The 21,307-nt window shown below is 46.1% G+C and overlaps 1 protein-coding gene across 4 annotated transcripts; it reads left to right on the top strand.

The window, feature by feature from the left end:
* The first annotated feature begins 3,049 nt into the window (after positions 1-3,049).
* Positions 3,050-20,997, top strand: PROC (protein C, inactivator of coagulation factors Va and VIIIa). Of its 4 annotated transcripts, none has more exons than XM_045031324.1 (9): positions 3,050-3,218; positions 3,923-4,042; positions 5,937-6,097; positions 8,144-8,168; positions 8,348-8,461; positions 10,130-10,264; positions 10,944-11,812; positions 18,511-18,628; positions 20,284-20,997. In XM_045031324.1, the coding sequence occupies exons 2-9, from the start codon at positions 3,952-3,954 to the stop codon at positions 20,856-20,858; spliced, it is 2,088 nt and encodes a 695-aa protein (XP_044887259.1). In that variant the 5' UTR covers positions 3,050-3,218; positions 3,923-3,951; the 3' UTR covers positions 20,859-20,997. The 4 variants fall into 4 exon arrangements, with proteins under 4 accessions (XP_044887259.1, XP_044887261.1, XP_044887262.1 ...); XM_045031326.1 differs by having other exon boundaries at positions 3,200-3,218; positions 3,920-4,042; XM_045031327.1 differs by lacking the exon at positions 3,050-3,218 and adding an exon at positions 3,494-3,512.
* Positions 20,998-21,307: the final 310 nt, after the last annotated feature.

Consider the following 21,307-nt stretch of genomic DNA (forward strand, 5'->3'; position numbering starts at 1 on the left):
TATGTTAACTGTGTGTACTCTTTTCCTTGCTATTTCCCCCTTCTTAGGTAGTTATTCATCTGTAGGGGCACCAGTTGTGACTTAGGCCCCCAGTGTGCTAGGTATTATACAATTACGTGACAAAAAGATGGGACCTGACCCAAAGAACTTGCAATCCAAGTATGAGACAAAATATATGATGTTATGCACCAACCTGTAATTGACTTATGTAGTCGCCTGAGCTGTTTGGGGGCTGAGGTGCAAGTTGAACAGTCCAGATGAACATAACAGTAGTTCACATTAAAGCAGTATAAGACTAAGGTGTTGAAAGCAGCATAGGGAAATTGAGGAACTGACTCCTATTAGGCTGGGCACCTAACCCCCTTGGGTTAGTTTTGAAAATCCCTAAATGTTATGTTCCTAAAGTGTTTTCTTAAAATTAAAGTTTAAGTGGGAGTTTGTTTTTTTTCATATGCCAGGTTAAAGGGAAATTATTTCAGTTTTAAAAGGCAAGATTTAAAGAGGTACTTTCTCACTCGGGAAACAGTAAACGATATCATAGATAACGCTATCATCGTTAACCCGGGTTACTGTTTCAGCTGTGCATGGCACATGTACTAGTTATTCACGATTTTCAGCTTGCTCCCTCACAGTCAATCCAGTCTTTCAACTCCGTGCTGCCATTATAACACTGCTGCATCCACTCGTTTATCCATGTCTTCTCCCAGTGTTCACAGTTCGTGAGCTAAGTGAGACTTCCCCTCCGATTTAGTTACTTGCAAATTCAGGCCATGATGCCGCTCCCATCGAAGCCAATGGGTGTTTTGCTGTTGACTCTAAAAGGAGCAGGAGAAGAGCTTTAATTCCTAACTTTTACAGCACATCCAGATGAATGATGCACATGTGATTCCCTTGTCTCGCAACTATTGGACAAAACCAGGTGTATTTTATTAATGTCCCTTCGTTGGTGTAGAGCAGTGGTTCCCAAACTGGGGTTCGTGAACCCCTGGGGGTTTGTAAAATGTTACAGGGGGTTCTTGGGGAAAAAATTCCCTCATGGTGGACAGAGCTGTCCCCAGGGACCCCAGGCAGCAGGAGGCCAGCAGCCCAGAGCCCCTGGACTTCCAAGAGCTAAGCAGATCAAAGCAAGTTTATCTATCACTCCGGGGAGATTTAAACTTCAAGACTTCTTATAAGAAATGGAAAGGGAGGTGGATATTTTTTGCTGTTTTTTAAATTAAATAGGCAGCTAGTATTGTTTTTAAAATGATTATGAAGAACAAGTTTAAGCTTTGTTGTAACGTGCGTTGTTTGCCTAGACTGCTCAAAACCTGAATGCTTGTGTAGGAGGAACTCTTTGAGTTGGCTTCTTAAACACCTTCCTGCTGTTTCACATCTGATACTCCTTGATGAAACATAGGAGCCTTGTCTTATAACAGGCTTATTCAAAGTGATACAAGCTACGAAAGTGAGATCTTGGGAGAGTGTTGCCAAGATCAATTACAATATTAATACAATAATTACAATATTACAGTATTGTAATAAAAATACTGTAATTATAAATAATAATTAATAATAAATAGTGTGTAAGCATGTCATAAAACACATTTTATATTTCCAACATCACTGCTTTTATAATTTATACTCAGGAAAAGGAGAAAATCCCTGGAAATATTCATTTTTAGGAGGGGGTTCATGAGACTTGACATTGTAGTGAAAGGGGTTCACAGGTTTTTAAAGTTTGGGAACCACTGGTCTAGAGATTGCAACCAGTTCTGTTACTTTATTTACAGATCTGTGTAATCAGTAAGCGTCACAAGATTGACTCAAAGTCAAACTAAAATGAAACATAATCACATTTTGTAGGCTTTGCCTTCGTCCCTAAACCTGGTAAAATAACTGTTACTGCAGAGAGTAAAGATGAGCCTTCAAGAAATCAAACAATTCAGGCACTGTGGTGAATGATGATAGCATCTCACCCACCCACCTTTCCCAGCTTGGGTCAGGGAATGTGGTGATCCAATTTTAGTGCACATGTGCAAATACTTGTAAGAAATCTAATCCCCATTCAGCAATGCACATTTTTTAATGAATGTGAGTAGTTGCGTTGATTCCAGTGTCACTGCTCACATGCTTAAAGTTAAGCAAGCACTTAAATGCTTACCTGAAGCAGGTCCAGTGGAATGCTAGAGAAGGGCAAATGCTTGGTGCTGCCTTGGACTCCTCTGAAACACACTTGCTCTTTTCACAGTGTGTTTCATTTGGGACTAGAATCAGGGCCAGATCCAGGCACCAGCATTCCAAGCAGGTGCTTGGGGCAGCAATCTACAAGGGGCGGCAATCCGTGTGTTTTTGCCCCCAAGCAGTGCGCCGAATTGCCGCCGCAGATGGCAGGGGCAGTCCGTGTGTCATCAGGGCGGCACGCGCGTTTCTGCGGCGACGGCAATTCAGCGGCAGCTTCTATGTTCAACAGAAGCTGCTGCCAAATTGCCACTGCGGCGGAAACGCCCGTGCTGCCCTAATGGCACACAGACTGCCCCCGCCGTCAGCGGCGGCAATTTGGCACGCTGCTTGGGGTGGCAAAAACAGTAGAGCTGGTCCTGACTAGAATTAAGGCGGTGCGAGTAACTAAGGATATTAATGCAGGATTGTCTTGATAGGGAAGTATTTGCAAGAAATTGAACCCCAGGGACCTTTGCACCTGAGCGTATTGGGGCTGCTACCTACTGAGCTAGAAGGATCTGCCTCGTCTATAAGTAATAACCTTGTCAAAGCTTCTAAGCCAAGGTTCCAACTAATGGCAGCAAACATGAATAGCCATGATTATCATAGAGCAATATTTGCCTTTCAGCAAATGGCTCCTCTGAATCCTTCTGCCCACACACAAATCTGAGGGTCACCCATTGCAGCAGATATTTACAGAGCTCAAAGGTTCATGGGTCATTCAAACCAGGTGATACCAATGCACCGCCAAAAGACGGGATTTCAGAAGCCCTCCCACAAAAGCATAAATGATACAACCAAAACCCTCCCCAAGAAGCACGCTTCAGGGAAACAGCCTTTACTGCAGGATTTAAAGATGGAACAAAACATTTTTGCTTTAGAGTGCAGGTTGGCTCCATGGGCTCAAAAGGGCTTTGCTTCCTCTGTCAATATTTGTGATAGGTTAATGATCAACCTCTAGGCCCCATCTCTGTCTTTGGTGTTCATCCAAATATTACTTCTAGTGCCCTAAAACGGTAAGTGTTTATAATTACAGCGCTTTCAAAATGCGAATGTATTCTGGGCCCTGGTTGTCGGTGTCCCAAAACAGTCTGCACTGACCCACTCGCAAGGTTCCCTAGCGTTTGATGATAGTGTGAAGAGATCCCATCGTTCCCTCAGAACCCTTACTGGCAGGGGTGTGTTGCTGTCCTGTGGACTTGCATTGGTGGGTGGCTCACTGTGTAAAAGTCTAGCATTTGGATCTCACTTGACAAGCCCATCAGGAGCTCAACAGCAGCTACGAGACACCAGGCTCGACTAGCCAATGTGTGAGCCAGATCTGGGTGTGCGGTTCTCCATAGACTTTAAACAGGGCTGTCAGAACTGGTTTCTGCTCAGCTTGGGCCTGATCCAAAGCCCGTTGAAGTCATTCAGTGTCTTTCCATGGACTTGGCTCAGGCTCTTTATCCTCTGCAGCTTTCCTGGGTTCTGCCAGTCTGCACCCTTTGCCTTGTGAACGGAGCATTTGGCTTCCTAGTACAATGTGCATTGTCAGAGAGAATACAAATGAATAAGACTAACAAAACCTAGTTTTTCTCTGCATTGCCTCCTCCTTTTTTCCCTTGAGTCCATTTTCCCTCTCTCTCTCTCTCTCTCTCTCTCTCTCTCTCACTATGTGTTGCTCTCTGCTTGTTTTTGTCCAGGATCTGTCTACTTCATTCTCCTTTTCTCCCAGCAGGTGACCATCTGTAAACCAGAGGATTCTGCATGATCAGGAAAATGGCTAGAGGTTCCTTACTTGTGACATTTCTCTTACTAATGTGTTCCATCTACAGCAGCTGGTCAGTTTCATTTTCAGGTAGGAACTTCTGACCTACATTTTAACTTCACTTTCTCACACCGAGAGCCTGCATTTAAAATTACACTGCACCCATTTTCTGAGCACAGCATCTGGAAGGTTCAGCTCGCAAGAGGCACTTCCTGAAATGCACAGGAGAAAAATGAGAATTCATTCATAGTTATTAATGAACTCACCATATCTGAGCTTCCTACTTGAGGCCCAGTAACCTCCTTGTGATGCTGGACTTATAGGATCCAATGAGTTATGCACAGAGGGCCACATTCTCAGACTTGGGTGACCAAAGTGAGGCACCTAAATCTGTGTTTTAGGAACCTGTGGTGATTTAATACTACTACTTTGCTGTTCTGTAGTGCTTTTCCTACGTCGCCCACAAAGCGCTTCACAAAGGCAGGTATCATTAACCCCGTTTTGTAGAGCTGTAATGAGAAATGAAGTGACCTGCCAAAATACACAGGTCAGATGGGAACAGAACTCAGGTCTCCTGACTCTCAGCCCAGTGCGCTATCCCCCAGACTCCACAGTGCCTCCTGACAAAGGACCCAATCCTGCAACTGGAATGGCAAAGGAAACAAAAAGCCTCACGCATCTGATTGAAGGATCAGAGCGTATATCAGCATTTAAGTGCTTCACATTGTATTTAAGTGGCTCACTTCAGGCAGCCAGGTTGAAAATTTAGCCCAGAGACTCCCAGCTGAGACAAGCTTTGGACAGCTCCTCCTGGCTCAGTGAGCGGGAAGTTCCCTTTCACTCATCCAGTGAAGCTGCTGATTACAATTCCTATGATTTTGGGGGTTTCTTTTAAGATGAGCTAATAATAACAATCTAATTTCTTTCATTGGGTTCCAGGATCCCAGAACTAGTAATTTACCGACTCAGGAATTGCATTATTATCTCATACAGCAGAGGTGCAGTGATACAATTGCTTAACTATAATAGACTAAAAACTGCTTAACAACCTCTGATATCGGTCCCCCATTTCTCCAGGGCCACTGTTCAACAGGAGAGTGACAACAGTCCCTGTGAAATTCAGATATGCCAAACCAAACATCTGACATGCAATTGACAATCTCTACAGAATGTTTTAGCCAAAATGGGAAGAGAGTGATGTCACTGCCCAAGCAAAGGATAGGTGGGGAACTTTTCACAATGCTGCATGAAGCCAAGTGGTAGCAGTTTTCTTTTAAGGTATTATCTATAGGCACTGATGTTCTCAGAAAGGTGATTGTAAGCAATAGCTAAGCAGGTGGAGGTGACATATTGTAGACTTTCCTCCACTGCTATGTTCTATCAGAAGCTTTTTTTGGTCCAAAGTTGCTTTACACAAAGTTGCTTTTCTGCCAAAAAGCATTGTAACGGGGGAAGATGGGTATGCTTTATTGATATATATTCAGGGTGTTCTCTCTCATTTCTACTGTTTTTTTCTTTTCCTGGGTTTTGGCTTCATCTCTGAGGTGACACAGCAGAGAGACTGAATGTTCTGTTTTTATATTTTGGACATAACATATTTAGATAAGTTTTATTTATTTCATTTGGACACAGTAAGTCCTTGATTAACTGAGACCTGCCTAACACTGCCTGGCCATTAGCACAAATAAATGAACTTTAACCCAACCTCATGAATTTTGAGACTGGCTCCTTTTAAATGAAGTATTCTTTTAATCCACTGAAATACTATCCAGCTGCTCACCGCCTAGAGAAATACTGACTCTTTGTTGCGGCATAGACAAACTGAATGAAGTTGTTCTTACGTCTGTTTTGATTTTTTTTAAATTATCTCCTCCACTGCATTATTTAGCCAAGTTAAAACATAAATTACTCATTTCTATCCTAAAGATGAAGCTTTAGCTTCCTGTGACAGCATTAATGGTCAGATCCAATTTTGTTTTCATAGTGTTTATGAGAAAAGAAGAAGCACACCAGGTGCTGAAGATCCGTAAACGCGCTAACCAGTTCCTGGAGGAAATTCACCCAGGGAACTTGGAGAGAGAATGCATTGAGGAAACATGCTCCTTCGAGGAGGCAAAGGAGATTTTCCAATCGCAGGAGAAAACGGTGAGGCATTTCACTTCAGAAAAAGCAGCAAGCAAAAGCTGATCAGTTGGGATTGTTCTCACCCAGGATTTTCATTGATATAATTAGGGCTCCGTGTTTGTCACGGAGGTCACAGAGGTCATGTATTCTGTGACTTTCCACGACCTCCGTGACTTCTGCAGTGACCAGTGTGACTGACCGGATGGCCGTCCAAGCAGCTGGCTCTGGGGCCAGCTGCTCAGGTGAGCCCGGGGACAGCCACACCACCACTGCTGGAGCGGCTCCACAGCCAACCACTTGGGCGGCCCCCCAGCCAGATGCCAACAGCAGCACAGAAGTAAGGATGGCATGGTATGGTATTGCCACCCTTATTTCTGCGCTACTGCCTGCAGAGCTGGGCCCTCAGTCAGCAGCCGCCACTCTCCGGCTGCCCAGCTCTGAAGGCAGCAGCGCAGAAGTAAGGGTGGCAATACCCAGGGGCGGCTCTAGGATTTGCGCCGCCCCAAGCACGGCGGCACGCTGCGGGGGGCGCTCTGCTGGTCGCTGGCCCCGCAGCTCCGGTGGACCTCCTGCAGACGTGCCTGCGGAGGGTCCGCTGGTCCCGCAGCTCCGGTGGATCTCCCGCAGGCATGCCTGCGGATGCTCCACCGAAGCCGCGGGACCAGCGGCCCCTCCGCAGGCACGTCTGCGGGAGGTCCACCCGAGCCGCCTGCCGCCCTCCCGTGGGACGCCGCCCCAAGCGTGCGCTTGGCGCGCTGGGGTCTGGAGCCGGCCCTGGCAATACCATGATCCCTGCTAAAATAACCTTGTGATCCCCTGCAACTCCTTTTTGGGTCAGGACCCCCAATTTGAGAAATGCTGGTCTCCCCTGTGAAATCTGTGTAGTATAGGGTAAAAGCACACACAAGACCAGATTTCACGTTGGGAGACCAGATTTCACGGTCCGTGACGTTTTTCATGGCTGTGAATTTGGTAGGGCCCTACATACGATAAATCACAAGGCCAAAGGCCACCAGAATGCTAATGGTAGAAAAAAATTATAATTTTGATCATTACTATTAGCTAATTTCAAAAATGTAATTAAGCATAAAACAAACAACCCAGAAAATATGTAACCTTAACAAAAGAGCACAGACAGGCTATGACGTCCCATTCCCCCATTTGTAAGGAACATGAGTTTTTACTCCAGGTTTCTGATGAATTGCAAAGCATCAAATAAGGTGCCAAGAAAGCTGGTTGAATAATTCAGTGCTACTGAAGCATGCCATAAAGGAAATCAAGATTTTCAAAGGCAACAGGTGATTTTTTGGATGTCCCACTTGAGACATGCTGAAGGGTGATTCTCAGTGGGTGGATGTGGAGCACTGTCAGGACATTGAGTCCCTTTAAAGTGCCTGAGGTTGGGACCCAAAACTACTAATCAACTTTGAAAAACTTGGCCAATGTCAATACTGACCTTGCTGATTCTGGAGATCCCACCAGCTTACTTCAGATGCAGGGGTTTGGGGAGCCCCCCTCACCACCCCAGATATAGGAAACAATATAAAGGAGGTACAGGATCTGTCAAGACCAGAGATGGGCAAGCTTAGCACTTAACAAAGAGACGTAGAATGATCTACAACCAGCTGATTGGGTGGTTACCTGTTAAACTCTTTAATAGAATCTTATTTGAGAGCCCCAGGTGATCAATTAAGAGGCTAGAAGATCAGAAGTTTCAGTCTCTGAACACAGGAATTAGGGCGCTTGGCTACTGGCAAGTTAAAAAAGGAAAATCTTTGGGGAAATCCTTATGCCATTCCATGTTGTATTTTCCAAAGCAAAAGCAAGAAAAATCATCTGTCACTCGCTACCTGGTTCGCTACTAGTTTAACTAGTTAACTGTCGCTTTGGCCCAGTGGTTAACTGGCTAGCGAAAGAGGCACTCTCAGCAGCTAAGGGTGAACCCACAGCCACAATATAGATTAGTTAAGGAAAAATGCTACAGGGATCATTATTTCCTATAGTCAGTAGATAATGTGTCTTGCCCTATTAACTAATGTTTTCCCCTCTTGTGATTATTTCTTGCAGATGGAGTTTTGGTTTGTTTACAAAGGTAGGAGCGGGGGAGATGTTTTATCTGTTTCTTATGCTGTTGTTGGTTGCCCCGAGGCAGTGTGGAGAGAAGACCCAGACAGAATGCATGTCAGCTTCTTCGTGCCAGGCCTTTGCTAAGTCACGGAACTGTATGTGATGTGACAAGGTAGCACAATGTGCGTCTCTTCTTCCAAACAGATTTAAATCCCTGCAAAGAAAATCCCTGTAAGAACGGTGGTGTCTGCAAACTGAAACACTATGATTATTTCTGTATCTGTCCCCCACTGTTCGGAGGAAAGCAGTGTGAAATAGGTGAGTGTGGAAATGCACACAGGCATTCTCTTGAACAAAGGATAAAGGGTGAAATTCACCGTAGGCACTTGTGCTGGCTATCTGAGCAGGGCTGAATTTCACCTATAAACAAGACATTATTATTAACGCCATTGGTCTGATTGAGACACAGCTCCTCCGGTGCCCTAATACCACAGAAACAAATGCTGTGATCACAGAGCTGCATGGACTGGGGCTCCATTATCTTAGTAATCAGCTTCATCAAATGTATCAGACACGCTAGCCAACACTCAGTGTACAGTACAAACATGGAGGAAACCATATGTGCTAAGTTCATGTTTCGTGAACTATTCTAGAACAAAATGATGGCACTATTGCCTTTTTTAAAAAAAACCTTCTGATTCTTTCCCCTGTCAAACACCATCTACAGTCTGCAAGAAAGAACACGGCAGGAAATTACTGCCCAGAATAACTATAAGTGGGAACTAAGAAAAATTACTAGTGACTCTTTCTTTGTCCGCAATGATCTCCCAGTGAAGTTTCATTCACTTATATTTGCCAAATGCATCTCATTAGAGCAATGTTGCTATTATTTATTATCTTTTCACATGCACCAATATGTTCAGCACCTCCCAGAAACAAGTGAAGGCATCTTCCCTACCCCCAGGCGCTTACAGACTAGCCGCAGAAGGGAGCTAGATAGTACTGTAAGCTCTTCAGGGCAGGGCCGGATTAACTCGCCTCGGGCTACTAGATTTTGTGGGGCTGCTGGGGTTTTGGAGTGAGGGAGTGGGTTCAGGGCTGGGGAGGGGATTGGGGTGAGGGAGGGGTACAGCTCCAGCTGGGGCAGGTGGGCTCTGGGGTGGGGCAAAGGATGGGACGGGGTTGGGATGCAGGAGTGGGTGCGGGGTGCAGGCTCTGGCCGGGAGGTGCTTACTTTGAGCGGCTCCTGGTCGGCAGGGCTAAGGCAGTATCCCTGCCTGCCCTGACTCCGCGTTGCTCTGCTCCCTGAGGTGGCCGGCATGTCCGGTCCCTAGGCAGAGGGTCCAGGCCGCTCTGCACCAATGGGAGCTGTGGAGCTGGTGCTGGGGGCAGGACGCAGAGATTCCCTGAATGCCCTTCGCCTAGAGGCCACAGGGGCATCTTGGTGAGCTGGTGCTTGTGGCTTCAGCCCTGGGGGACGCACCGAGGCTCGGGGACTGGTGTCCGGCCCGCAGCGCAGAGACTTGCCGTGGCCGAGATGAAAAGAAACAGTGGGCCGCATCTGGCCCGCAGGCCTGAGGTGCCCCCCTTGGCCTGAGGTGCCCCCCTTAGCCTGAGGCTCTGGGCTGCAGCCCCTAAAGCTCCTGCATTAATCCAGCCCTGCCTCTCACTCTGTCAGGATAACACCTGGCACAGTGGGGCCCCAATCCTCTTGCAGTGTCTAGATGTTACTGTAATGCAAATAATAAATAAGCAAGGGGAGGGAAAGGATTAAGGCAGCGTGTGTCAAAGTCACACAAATCTTGGCCATTCAGTTAAATTGTGGGATGTGGTTTTACTTCTGTCCTCCAAAGCAGTAGATCAAATAGCACAGAGATGTATTTCTTCTCTGCCACTGGCTGAGACGCTGCTGCTGCTGAGACGCTGATGTGCTACTGGGCCCTTTCCTAACAATAAGCAAAACGATTCAATGTCTTTCCCCTGCAGAGAAGTTTGAATGCTGGTACAAGAACGGCGGCTGCTGGCAGTATTGCCAAGACACCGCACACTCCCTTCGTGTGGTGTGCTCCTGTGCGGAGGGTTATGCCCTGGGTGATGACAGGAAGAGGTGCACGCAATCAGGTAATGGCTCTGGGACTCTGGGTTGCTTAGAGTGAAGAGCAGGACAGGTTTACAGCCGCTGCCCTTCCCTCTTCATTGGGTTGCCCACTTGCCCTTGGACTGTCACATGCACCAATGAATCTATGGGAAAAACTGGTTGCTGTGATGTAGAATTGAAGTATACTCATTTGCCAATGGAAACACCAGCAAGCCTGGAAAAGCTGGCTTTCTCCACTGTGTTTATTCCACTCCCTTTACTGAAGGCAAACTCTGATCTTGAAGACCAAATATCCCTCTAGGACTTTCAGGCTCTGCCAACATTATCTCAGCAGAGAGGAATTCCTGGGCAAAGGAAAAGGAGATTACTCTACACTGTGCTATGTAGTGCAGGGAGTACACCGCTGACTCGGTGACCAGACAGGGAGCTTGGGGAGGGACCAGACACAGCCGCTCACAGTACAATGAGTAAAAGCACTTGGCATGAGTAACGGGGTTCCTAGAGCCTAGGAGCCAGTGGAGGCAATGTGTTTGATCTCTCAGCAGTTGCTACCCATTGTACGTCTCTTCACTTGCATTTGAATGATGGGAAGGATTAATGGGTGGTCAATGGTTCATCTTCAGACAGCTGAAGAGGAGCAGAATTAGTTTAGGGATCAAAACTTTACACTTAAACCCAAAGGCTGTTTTTCTTATTTTTCAGCTCAGTTTCCCTGTGGGCTGATTAAAAGATCCATGCGTGCTTTGGAGGAAGTTGCCCCTGGGCTCAATGGGATGGCAGAGGGGGGAGCCCCCAGGCTCAACGGGAAGGTGAAGAGGGGCGCCCCCGGGCTCAATGAGTCGGTGGAGGGGGGCGCCTCTGGGCTCAACTGGATGGCAGAGGGGGGCGCTGCCCCCGGGCTCAATGGGTCAGCAGAGGGTGGCACCCCCAGGCTCAATGAGTCAGCAGAGGGTGGCACCCCAAAACTCAATGAGTCAGCGGAGGGGGAGACCCCCAGGCTCAATGGGTTGGCAGAGGGGGGTACCCCAAAACTCAATGAGTCAGCGGAGGGGGAGACCCCCAGGCTCAATGGGTTGGCAGAGGGGGGTACCCCAAAACTCAATGAATCAGCGGAGGGGGAGACCTCCAGGCTCAATGGGTTGGCAGAGGGGGGCACCCCCAGGCTCAATGGGTTGGCAGAGGGGGGCACCCCAAAACTCAATGAATCAGCGGAGGGGGAGACCTCCAGGCTCAATGGGTCGGCAGAGGGTGGCACCCCCAGGCTCAATGAGTCAGCGGAGGGGGAGACCCCCAGGTTCAATGGGTCGGCAGAGGGGGGTGCCCCTGGGCTCAGCGGGATGTCAGAGCGGGGCACCCCCGGGCTCAATGGGTCAGTGGCGGGGGGCACCCCTGAACTGAATACATCGGCAGAGGGGCAGAATGTGCACGACCGCCTCAATCAGACTGAAGCTGAAGGAAACCTGACAGATGAAGATCGACACAGCCGGACAAATGACTACCAAACTGCAGAGCATGATGATACCAGGATCACTGGGGGATCTTTCTGCCATCGTGGCCATTGTCCCTGGCAGGTAACATTTCTTTTGCATATTGAGTCATGAACACGGCATCTCCTTCCCTTATCACTGCTCACTCTGTGCCACAGCCAGGACCTCATCGGGGTGTTGCCAAGTATCCCTGTTCAGGGCCACCCAGAACCACGTAGATCCTCAGTGTATCTCTGAAGCTTCTTTTTTGGTGACCCACACTGTAGTTACAGTAACTCCTCACTTAACGTTGTAGTTATGTTCCTGAAAAATGCAACTTTAAGTGAAATGATGTTAAGCGAATCCAATTTCCCCATGAGAATTAATCTAAAGGGGTTGGGGAGTAAGTTCCAGGGAAATTTTTTTCGCCAGGCAAAAGACATTATATACATATACAATATAAGTTTTAAACAATTTGAAACAAACAGTTTAATATTGTCAAGTATCAGAGGGGTAGCCGTGTTAGTCTGGTTCTGTAGAAGCGGCTGCTTCTACAGATCCAGACTAACACGGCTACCCCTCTGATACTTGACACCATGCAAGGCACTGCATTTAGCCGTATGGAGTGGAAATCCATCAACCTCATGAAGAAACTTGCACAAATACAGACGGATATCATCTTCCTTTCCAAATGTAAACGGATGGACATCATACCTAATGGACTAAAGGTAAAAAATCCACTGCTATCTACATACTACACAGACCACAGTGAGAGATTATGCCATACTCTATCAAAGAAACTGAGGAACCACCTGATCAGCATCCTATACAGCAAACAGGAAAACATCAAAAAAGAGCTCTCCAACCTGGAGACTCTCATCAATAACCAAACTTCCATACAAACGGACTTCACTACAATAAGACAGGAGATCTACATTACTCACTTCACCTCTCTACAAAGGAAAAAGGACTGTAAGCTGTCTAAACTCCTACCTGCTACTTGGGGCCACAACCGTGGTACCCCTAACCCACCCAGCAATATCGTCAATCTATCCAACCACACACTCAGCCCAGAAGAAACGTCTGTCCTATCTCGGGGACTCTCTTTCTGCCCTGTCACCCCCACAAACATGATACAGTTCTGCGGCGATCTGGAAGCCTATTTTCGCCGTCTCCGACTCAAAGAATACTTTCAGGACAACACTGAACAGCGCACTGATACACAGTTACCCTCCCACCAACAGCACAAAAAGAAGAACTCCACATGGACTCCTCCTGAGGGTCGAAATGACAGTCTGGACTTATACATTGAATGCTTCCGCCGACGTGCACAGGCAGAAATTGTGGAAAAACAACATCGCTTGCCTCAAAACCTAAGTCGTGCAGAACGCAATGCCATCCACAGCCTCAGAAACCATTCTGACATTATAATCAAAGAGGCTGATAAAGGAGGTGCTGTTGTCATCATGAACAGGTCTGACTACCAAAAGGAGGCCGCCAGACAACTCTCCAACACCAAATTCTACAGGCCACTTCCCTCAGATCCCACTGAGGAATACACTAAGAAACTGCACCATCTACTCAGGACACTCCCTACACCAACACCGGAACAAATCAACATACCCTTAGAGCCCCGACCAGGGCTATTCTATCTACTGCCCAAAATCCACAAACCTGGAAATCCTGGACGCCCCATCATCTCGGGCATTGGAACTCTCACTGAAGGACTGTCTGGATATGTGGACTCTCTACTCAGACCCTATGCCACCAGCACTCCCAGCTATCTCCGTGACACCACTGATTTCCTGAGGAAACTACAATGCATTGGTGACCTTCCAGAAAACACCATCCTGGCCACCATGGATGTAGAGGCTCTCTACACAAACATCCCACACGCTGATGGAATACAAGCTGTCAGAAACAGTATCCCTGATGATGCCACAGCACAACTGGTTGCTGAGCTCTGTGCCTTTATCCTCACACACAACTATTTCAAATTTGATGACAATATATATCTCCAGAGCAGTGGCACCGCTATGGGCACCCGCATGGCCCCACAATATGCCAATATTTTTATGGCTGACCTGGAACAACGCTACCTCAGCTCCCGTCCACTCACGCCCCTTCTCTACCTATGCTACATTGATGACATCTTCATCATCTGGACCCATGGGAAGGAGACTCTGGAAAAATTCCACCACGATTTCAACAGCTTCCACCCCACCATCAACCTCAGCCTGGACCAATCTACACGGGAGGTCCACTTCCTAGACACTACGGTGCAAATAATTGATGGTCACATTAACACCACCCTATACCGAAAACCTACCGACCGCTATGCCTATCTTCATGCCTCCAGCTTCCATCCCGGGCACACCACAAGATCCATTGTCTACAGCCAAGCACTGAGGTACAACCGCATCTGCTCTAACCCCACAGACAGAGACCAACACCTACAAAATCTCCACCAAGCATTCTCAAAATTACAGTACCCACACGAGGAAATAAGGAAACAGATCAACAGAGCCAGATGTGTACCCAGAAGCCTCCTACTGCAAGACAAACCCAAGAAAAAAACCAACAGGACTCCACTGGCCATCACATACAGTTCCCAGCTAAAACCCCTCCAGCGCATCATCAGGGATCTACAACTCCTCCTGGACAATGATCCCACACTCTCACAGGCCTTGGGTGGCAGGCCAGTCCTCGCCCACAGACAACCTGCCAACCTGAAGCATATTCTCACCAGTAACTGCACACCGCACCATAGTAACTCTAACTCAGGAACCAATCCATGCAACAAACCTCGATGCCAACTCTGCCCACATATCTACACCAGCGACACCATCACAGGACCTAACCAGATCAGCCACACCATCACCGGTTCATTCACTTGCACATCCACCAATGTAATATATGCCATCATATGTCAGCAATGCCCCTCTGCTATGTACATCGGCCAAACTGGACAGTCTCTAAGGAAAAGGATAAATGGACACAAATCAGATATTAGGAATGGCAATATACAAAAACCTGTAGGAGAGCACTTCAACCTCCCTGGCCACTCAATAGCACATCTTAAGGTGGCCATCCTGCAGCAAAAAAACTTCAGGACCAGACTTCAAAGAGAAACTGCTGAGCTCCAGTTCATCTGCAAATTTGACACCATCAGCTCAGGATTAAACAAAGACTGTGAATGGCTTGCCAATTACAGAACCAGTTTCTCCTCTCTTGGTTTTCACTCAACTGCTAGAACAGGGCCTCATCCTCCCTGATTGAACTAACCTCGTTATCTCTAGCTTGCTTCTTGCTTGCATATATAATCCTGCCCCTGGAAATTTCCACTACTTGCATCCGAAGAAGTGGGTATTCACCCACGAAAGCTCATGCTGCAAAACGTCTGTTAGTCTATAAGGTGCCACAGTTTAATATTGTACACAGCAATGAATGATTGTGAAGCTTGGTTGAGGTGGTGGAGTAAGAGGGTGGAATATTTCCCAGGGAATGCCTTGCTGCTAAATGATGAACTAGCACTCGGCTGAGCCCTCAAGGATTAATACGCTGTTGTTAATGTAGCCTCACACCCTACAAGGCAGCCTGGACTGAGGCAGGAGGGAGGAAACACAATAGATGCAGGTCAGTAGCTGCAAACACTTCCCTGCAAAAACTGAATATGATGATGAGCCCACGCTATCCAGCTGGGGTGCACCACGCCCTCCTCCTGACAGCACATGCACGGCTGCACAGGTGCTGACTTTCCAGCGTGCTGGGAGGTGCATACATGAGTGAGAGAGCGAGATGTGCATTGCCCCTTTAAGTACAGTGACCCCACTTCAAGTATGTTGCCCTTTTAAGCAGATCAGCTGGTTCTGACAGGAAGCACCAGCTTCCAGCAAGCTCCCTCCGTTCTGAGCCCTGTCCCCGGCCTCCTCCACTTTGTGGAGGGGGGATACGAAGTGGGGGGGGGGCAGGAGCGGGGGACATCCTGATATCAGCACCCCTCTCCTTCCCTCCTCCAGCAAGCAGGAAGCTCCTGGGAGCAGCTCCAAGGAAGAGGAGAGGGCAGGAGCAGTACAGCAGTGGGGGGAGGGCCAGCTGAACTGCTGCTGGGCATCTGCTGAGCCACAGACCTTACAGGGAATTTAGGGGAGCTGATGGGGGGAGGCTGCCGGCCCCCCCTGGTTTTAATCCCCACAAGGAGGGGCTGCTTTTCCAGAGAATCCTGCAAGCAGTGGACAAAGCAGGCAGCTGCCAAACGACATTATAAGGGAGCACTGATCAACTTTAAACGAGCTTGTTCCCTAATGGATCAGCCACGTAACAACGTTAAGTGAGGCGTTACTGTGCCTCATTCATTGGTGTAAATGGGATCCTAAATATAGTCCATCTTATAGCTCCTCTTCTTGCAGCACAGCCAGCCAGTCATCGTCAGGCTCCAACATGTCCTTCACCTTAGTTTACTTACTTACCCAATGGTCAGTGGCAAATATTTTCATGAATCACTGTTCAGATTTTAACTTCTGCATCATCTGCTTGGTATGTGGCTGTGTTTCTGCTCCATGCATCCTGCCTGATAGGATCATGGTTTCGAATACCGTCTCTCGTCAGCAGAAAAGGCACTTACTCTTTAGATACTGAGCTTTTCACAGACCTTTATATTCACTCATGATGCTTCTCTTTATTTCATTTTCCTATCTTATAACAGCATGTGACAGTGAACCCAGGGAAAAAGACTCCTAAGCCTTTCCTATTCATTGTGATTTTCGCCATATCTGTAATTAAAATGATTTTGGCCTTCTCCATATTTGTTCTTCATCTGTATTTCTTATTTTACGTGTTCACTGCTTCTAGAACTTTGAGGTGTTTTTGGCAAGGTGACAATGTCATCAGAAGTTCTTCTGGATCCCTTATTATTTTCAGAGCAATAGATTAGTCAAGCGAGTTTCCCTTTGAAGGTGTCTGGCGACATGTTACAGATAAGATGAAGCATTTCATTTAATATTTCCTTGTCTACCTCTCTACTGCCAACCCGATCTCTTCACCCACTTTGTCAGCTGAAGTACCTCTCAATTAGTTAGGTACATGTGATTTAACATACTTCCTTCTACTCTCATTTAAGGGCTTCCTCCGGCTCCTATTAAAGCCAATAAAAATTGACTTCAGTAGGAGTCTCATATGGGTTAAAGGTTGCCTAATTCTCTTAAGCTCCTTTGAAAATCCCAGCAAAATAAAGTCATATATGATGGCTCATTGATCCATGAGTGAAAAGTTACATCTAAATCAATGCGGGAAGTCCAGTAATGTTGTACTCTCTTCATTAGTTGATGGCTAAAGATTTTTTTCAGCTTTTAACACTCGATTGACTGCTCTATAGTTAGTGAACTGCAACTTATTTGCCTTCTTCTGAATGCACACCATTGTTATAGTGGTCTACCTTAACAACATTGTACCTTTGCTTTCTTTTGACCCCTTTGTGAATAATTTCCCTCCCGGGTCTAATACAGAATCCAAGGTAGTGCCATCCCTTGCTTCATTGTCCTTTGCCACTTTTGTGTTCACATTTTACTTTTTTAACAGTACAATAACTGGGCCTGAGTCTTGGCTCTTTTACACAGACGTAACTCCAGTGACTTGTGTGACATTACTCCTGTTCCAAAGCACCGTAAAAGAGTTCAGAATCAGGGCTAAAATTTATAAGCATCAAGCTCACAAAAGTCGTGAAATACCAAACATTCAGGTTTAATGCTCATCTTTAATCTTGTTCACATATAGCTATGCCTTAGTACTGCTTTCTTTTATAGCGTGTTCCCTTTTTTATTTCTTTACGATACTGTATTTTAAAAGGGCATGAAAGTTTGTTGTTTTCCCCCCAAAAAATGTCATTTCTTCCCCATTGCCTCTTTAATTTTAACTTTAAAAATATGAGGAATATCAAGTCTGATTTCCCTTAGCTTTGGTGAAGGACTTATTTGCAATTTCAGGGAATGTGTGTTTTGATCTTTCTCAGCCCTTTTAATTAAAGTGTTTATGGTGTTGATTCTTTAGCAAAGCCAGCACTCCATTCAGGGTAGACAACAGCTGAACAGCTAATATTAAAAAGAGGGGCCTAGGGAGATATCCGCCCCTCCCCCACTCCCGCACACACTTTTACCCTTTACAGCTCACCCTGAAGTCCAATATCATTTTTCCTTGCCCTTTTTTTGGTGTGGTTTTGCACAACTTTATAAATCTGGAGACCTGTGAGATGCTGGCTCAGTGTCCCCAATTCCCACTAACTTAAAATTGCGGGTGCTCAGGATCAGTTCCTCTTCATTATTTCTAATACTTCTGTTTCTTGTCTTGGCCCTTAACTTTCGCTCTTCTTGTGCAGCTTCATATACAGCATTTTTTAAACTAGGCACTATTTGGCTATCATAGTCTCTTGGCGCTGACCTTGCTTGCTTTTGTTCTAGGATCTCCCAAAGCTTTGCAACCAGTACTGGACCTCACATTAGATTTGTTTTCCCTACAAGACTGACATCTTCACTTTGGTTATCGCCTTCTGCTTGAATCACCTGGTCTGGTGATTATTCTGCTCTGTACTTACAATCTTATTATCATTTTCCACAATTAAACTCCTTAGACGTATCCACCCTAGTGATATCACGCTGATTAATTCTGAACACCTGTGTAGTATTTGGGATTTAGCCCTAATCATTTTCATCCTCTGTATCATAAAATTAGTAGTCTTTTCTAGGGAACTACTACAGTACATTTAAATAAGTCCTGTTGAGTGTGTTCTTGCTCTTGTTTTTTCACTGTAGGTATTTATCCGAAATAGCAGAGGTTATGGTTTCTGTGGCGGGAGTTTAATCAGCAGCCGCTGGGTGGTCACTGCTGCCCACTGCCTTGAGATTGTTAAGCCACATCATGTTACTGTAGGTGAGTGAACTCGCAACTGGAAAAGTCTCTATGCTCCCAGAGACACTATGAAAGCATGAGTCTGCTCTGAAAAGTGACTAGAAAGGCATCAGAGGTGTTCCAGTTCCTTGACTCTCTCTGCTCAGTTTATAAATAGAAAGAATTTTTTTCTAACTCCCAGCCCTGCAAATGCCGGCTCTGCTGTGACCAGGGTAATGGAACCGGCTAGCAGGAATTGAGTTACTTTCAGCTTCAGGTTTCCGCAGACAGCTGACAGGGCAAACCTGTGGTTAACAGAGTCACTGATAACAAAACAAACCTCAGCCCAAGTTTGGCTGTTCGTAGGGTTTCCTGCAGGACCATCTAGTGTGTGCATCTAGTTCCCTCCAAGCAGAACATGCTAGTTTCTCTTCTGGTCTATCATGGTGAAACTAACAAGTCACATCTGCCTCACTGAATCAGCAGAACTTACTTAGCAACTGTATGCAGGATTCTAATTTCCTTTAGCAGGAATGGGGGGACTGGATGATGAGGAAGAAAATAGTCTGTAGTTGAGGCACGGGACTCAGACAGGTGAGACTTGGGTTTAATTCCCAGCTTTGCCAAAGACTTCTTGAGCAAGTCACTTAATCCAGTGGTTCTCAAACTGTGCATCGTGACCCTGTTTTAATGGGGTTGCCAGGGCTGGTTTAGACTTGCTGGGGCCTGGGGCTGAAGCCCTAGGTGGTGGGGCTCAGATTATAGCTGGAGCCCTTGGGCTTTGGCTTTGTGCCCCTCCCTCCCCCCACCCAGGGTAGAGGGGACTCTGGAGGGCTCAGGCTTCAGTCCCCCTTCCTGGGGTCGTGTAGTAATTTTTGTTGTTAAAAGGGGGTCACGGTGCAGTGAAGTTTGAGAACCCCTGACTTAATCTATGCTGTGCCTCAATTCTTCCTATATAAAATGAGGATAGTACTTCCCTCCCTTACAACGTGTTATATGGATAAATCCACTATTGGTTGTATTAGGAGTCATTAAGATTCCTAATTAGAAGAGCCCTGTATCCCTATGAAGAGTCAAGCCACCATACTAAGGCTAGTGAGTTTTTCTTCCCTCTTAAGATGGAGTAATGTTTTCTTGGAGAGGAAACTGGTTGCTCTGAATACCTGCAGCACTGGAAACTTTAATCAGTATCCTCTTCTCTTAATCTATCTATACCCATGTAGACGTAAAATAAGATGTGAAATTTCGAAGGACACGTGACTTTCATTATCTACTTTGAGCAGGCTTGTATCTCCATGCAAATTAACAAACAGTCCAGTGTTCATTCTAATAAACCAGCTAGTTCTAGTTCCAACCAGCTTTGAGCCTGTAGTTAAATTGTGGTGGGTGTTTTAAAATGCATCTAAATTCTTCATGAGCATGGTAGTGAGGACTCAATAAACTCTCACACTAAACAATTTCAGATAGTTCCCCCCTCCCCACCCTCTGCTGTGCATAGCTGTTGTCATGCCAAATTATAAAGTGGTAGCAATGCTGGCTTTAGACTGTAACCTCCATACTTAGGTTCATGGGTGTTGTAACCTATTTTGATTTAATTTGGGAGGTTAAAGCATTAATCTACTACCATAGCTGCTTCCCCCATGAAACTCTTATAGAAGGGATTTAGAATTCTTTAACACCTTTGTTTTCAATTGCAGGAGACTTTGACAAACACCAGAGGGAAGTGAAAGAACAAAAGATTGAAGTGCAACAGAGCTGGATACATCCACACTATGATTCAGATAACTATAATGGTGACATTGCTTTGCTCTACTTGAGCAGCGATGTCGTATTTAATGAGTATGCACTCCCCATTTGCCTTCCAAACCCTAACCTGGCAACCTTGCTGACTGCAGAAGGGACTAGGGGGATGGTGAGTGGATGGGGTTCCACACATGACAGGGGTCCTGGAACACGCTTCCTCATGAAAGTCAAGCTGCCCATAGTAAGCATGGAAACCTGTAGGCAGGCAACAGCAAAGCTCATTACTGATAATATGTTCTGTGCAGGCTATGCTGCCAAAGCCCACGATGCTTGTAAAGGAGACAGTGGAGGCCCCTTTGCTGTCTCTTACCACGACACTTGGTACCTTCTAGGGGTAGTCAGTTGGGGTGAGGGCTGTGCTGAAGAAAGGAAATATGGTGCATATACGCGGGTAGCCAACTATGTACCATGGATAAAGGAGGTTGTTGAAAACCTAGCTGATGCAGGAGGATTTTTACCTTCATTCTAATGAGGATCATTTCTAAAACATCAGAAATGCTACCAGTAATAAAACTGGGAATTTTAACTTTAAAAAGTAGCTTATTCAATATGAAGCTAAATATAGTCTATTCAGTATTCCTTGTTCTGCTAATAAATGTAATACAGTATTTGCTGCTCCTGAGACTTTTGTAATACAAACCACTGCACTAGAAATGTTGAAAGTGTAGGGTTTAACAGCTTTAGGGATTTTGTTGTCTTTATGTTGCCGTGGAAGGAAATAACTTTGTTCTCCAGCTATTCCACTCAATGTGAAAGTACATTAACTGTTAAAAGAATCAGGACAGTTCACTATGTTAACAGTGATATACCTGAGTTAATCACTTTATAGTATGATTGTTATCTGCAATGTGGAAGCTTCAGAATTCATCCAGTTGTCTAATGATAAGACTGAGTTGGAGTTTGAGTGAAGGAAACATG

Source organism: Mauremys mutica, chromosome 9 (genome assembly GCF_020497125.1).
Source record: "Mauremys mutica isolate MM-2020 ecotype Southern chromosome 9, ASM2049712v1, whole genome shotgun sequence".
NCBI classification, from domain to species: Eukaryota; Metazoa; Chordata; order Testudines; family Geoemydidae; genus Mauremys; species Mauremys mutica.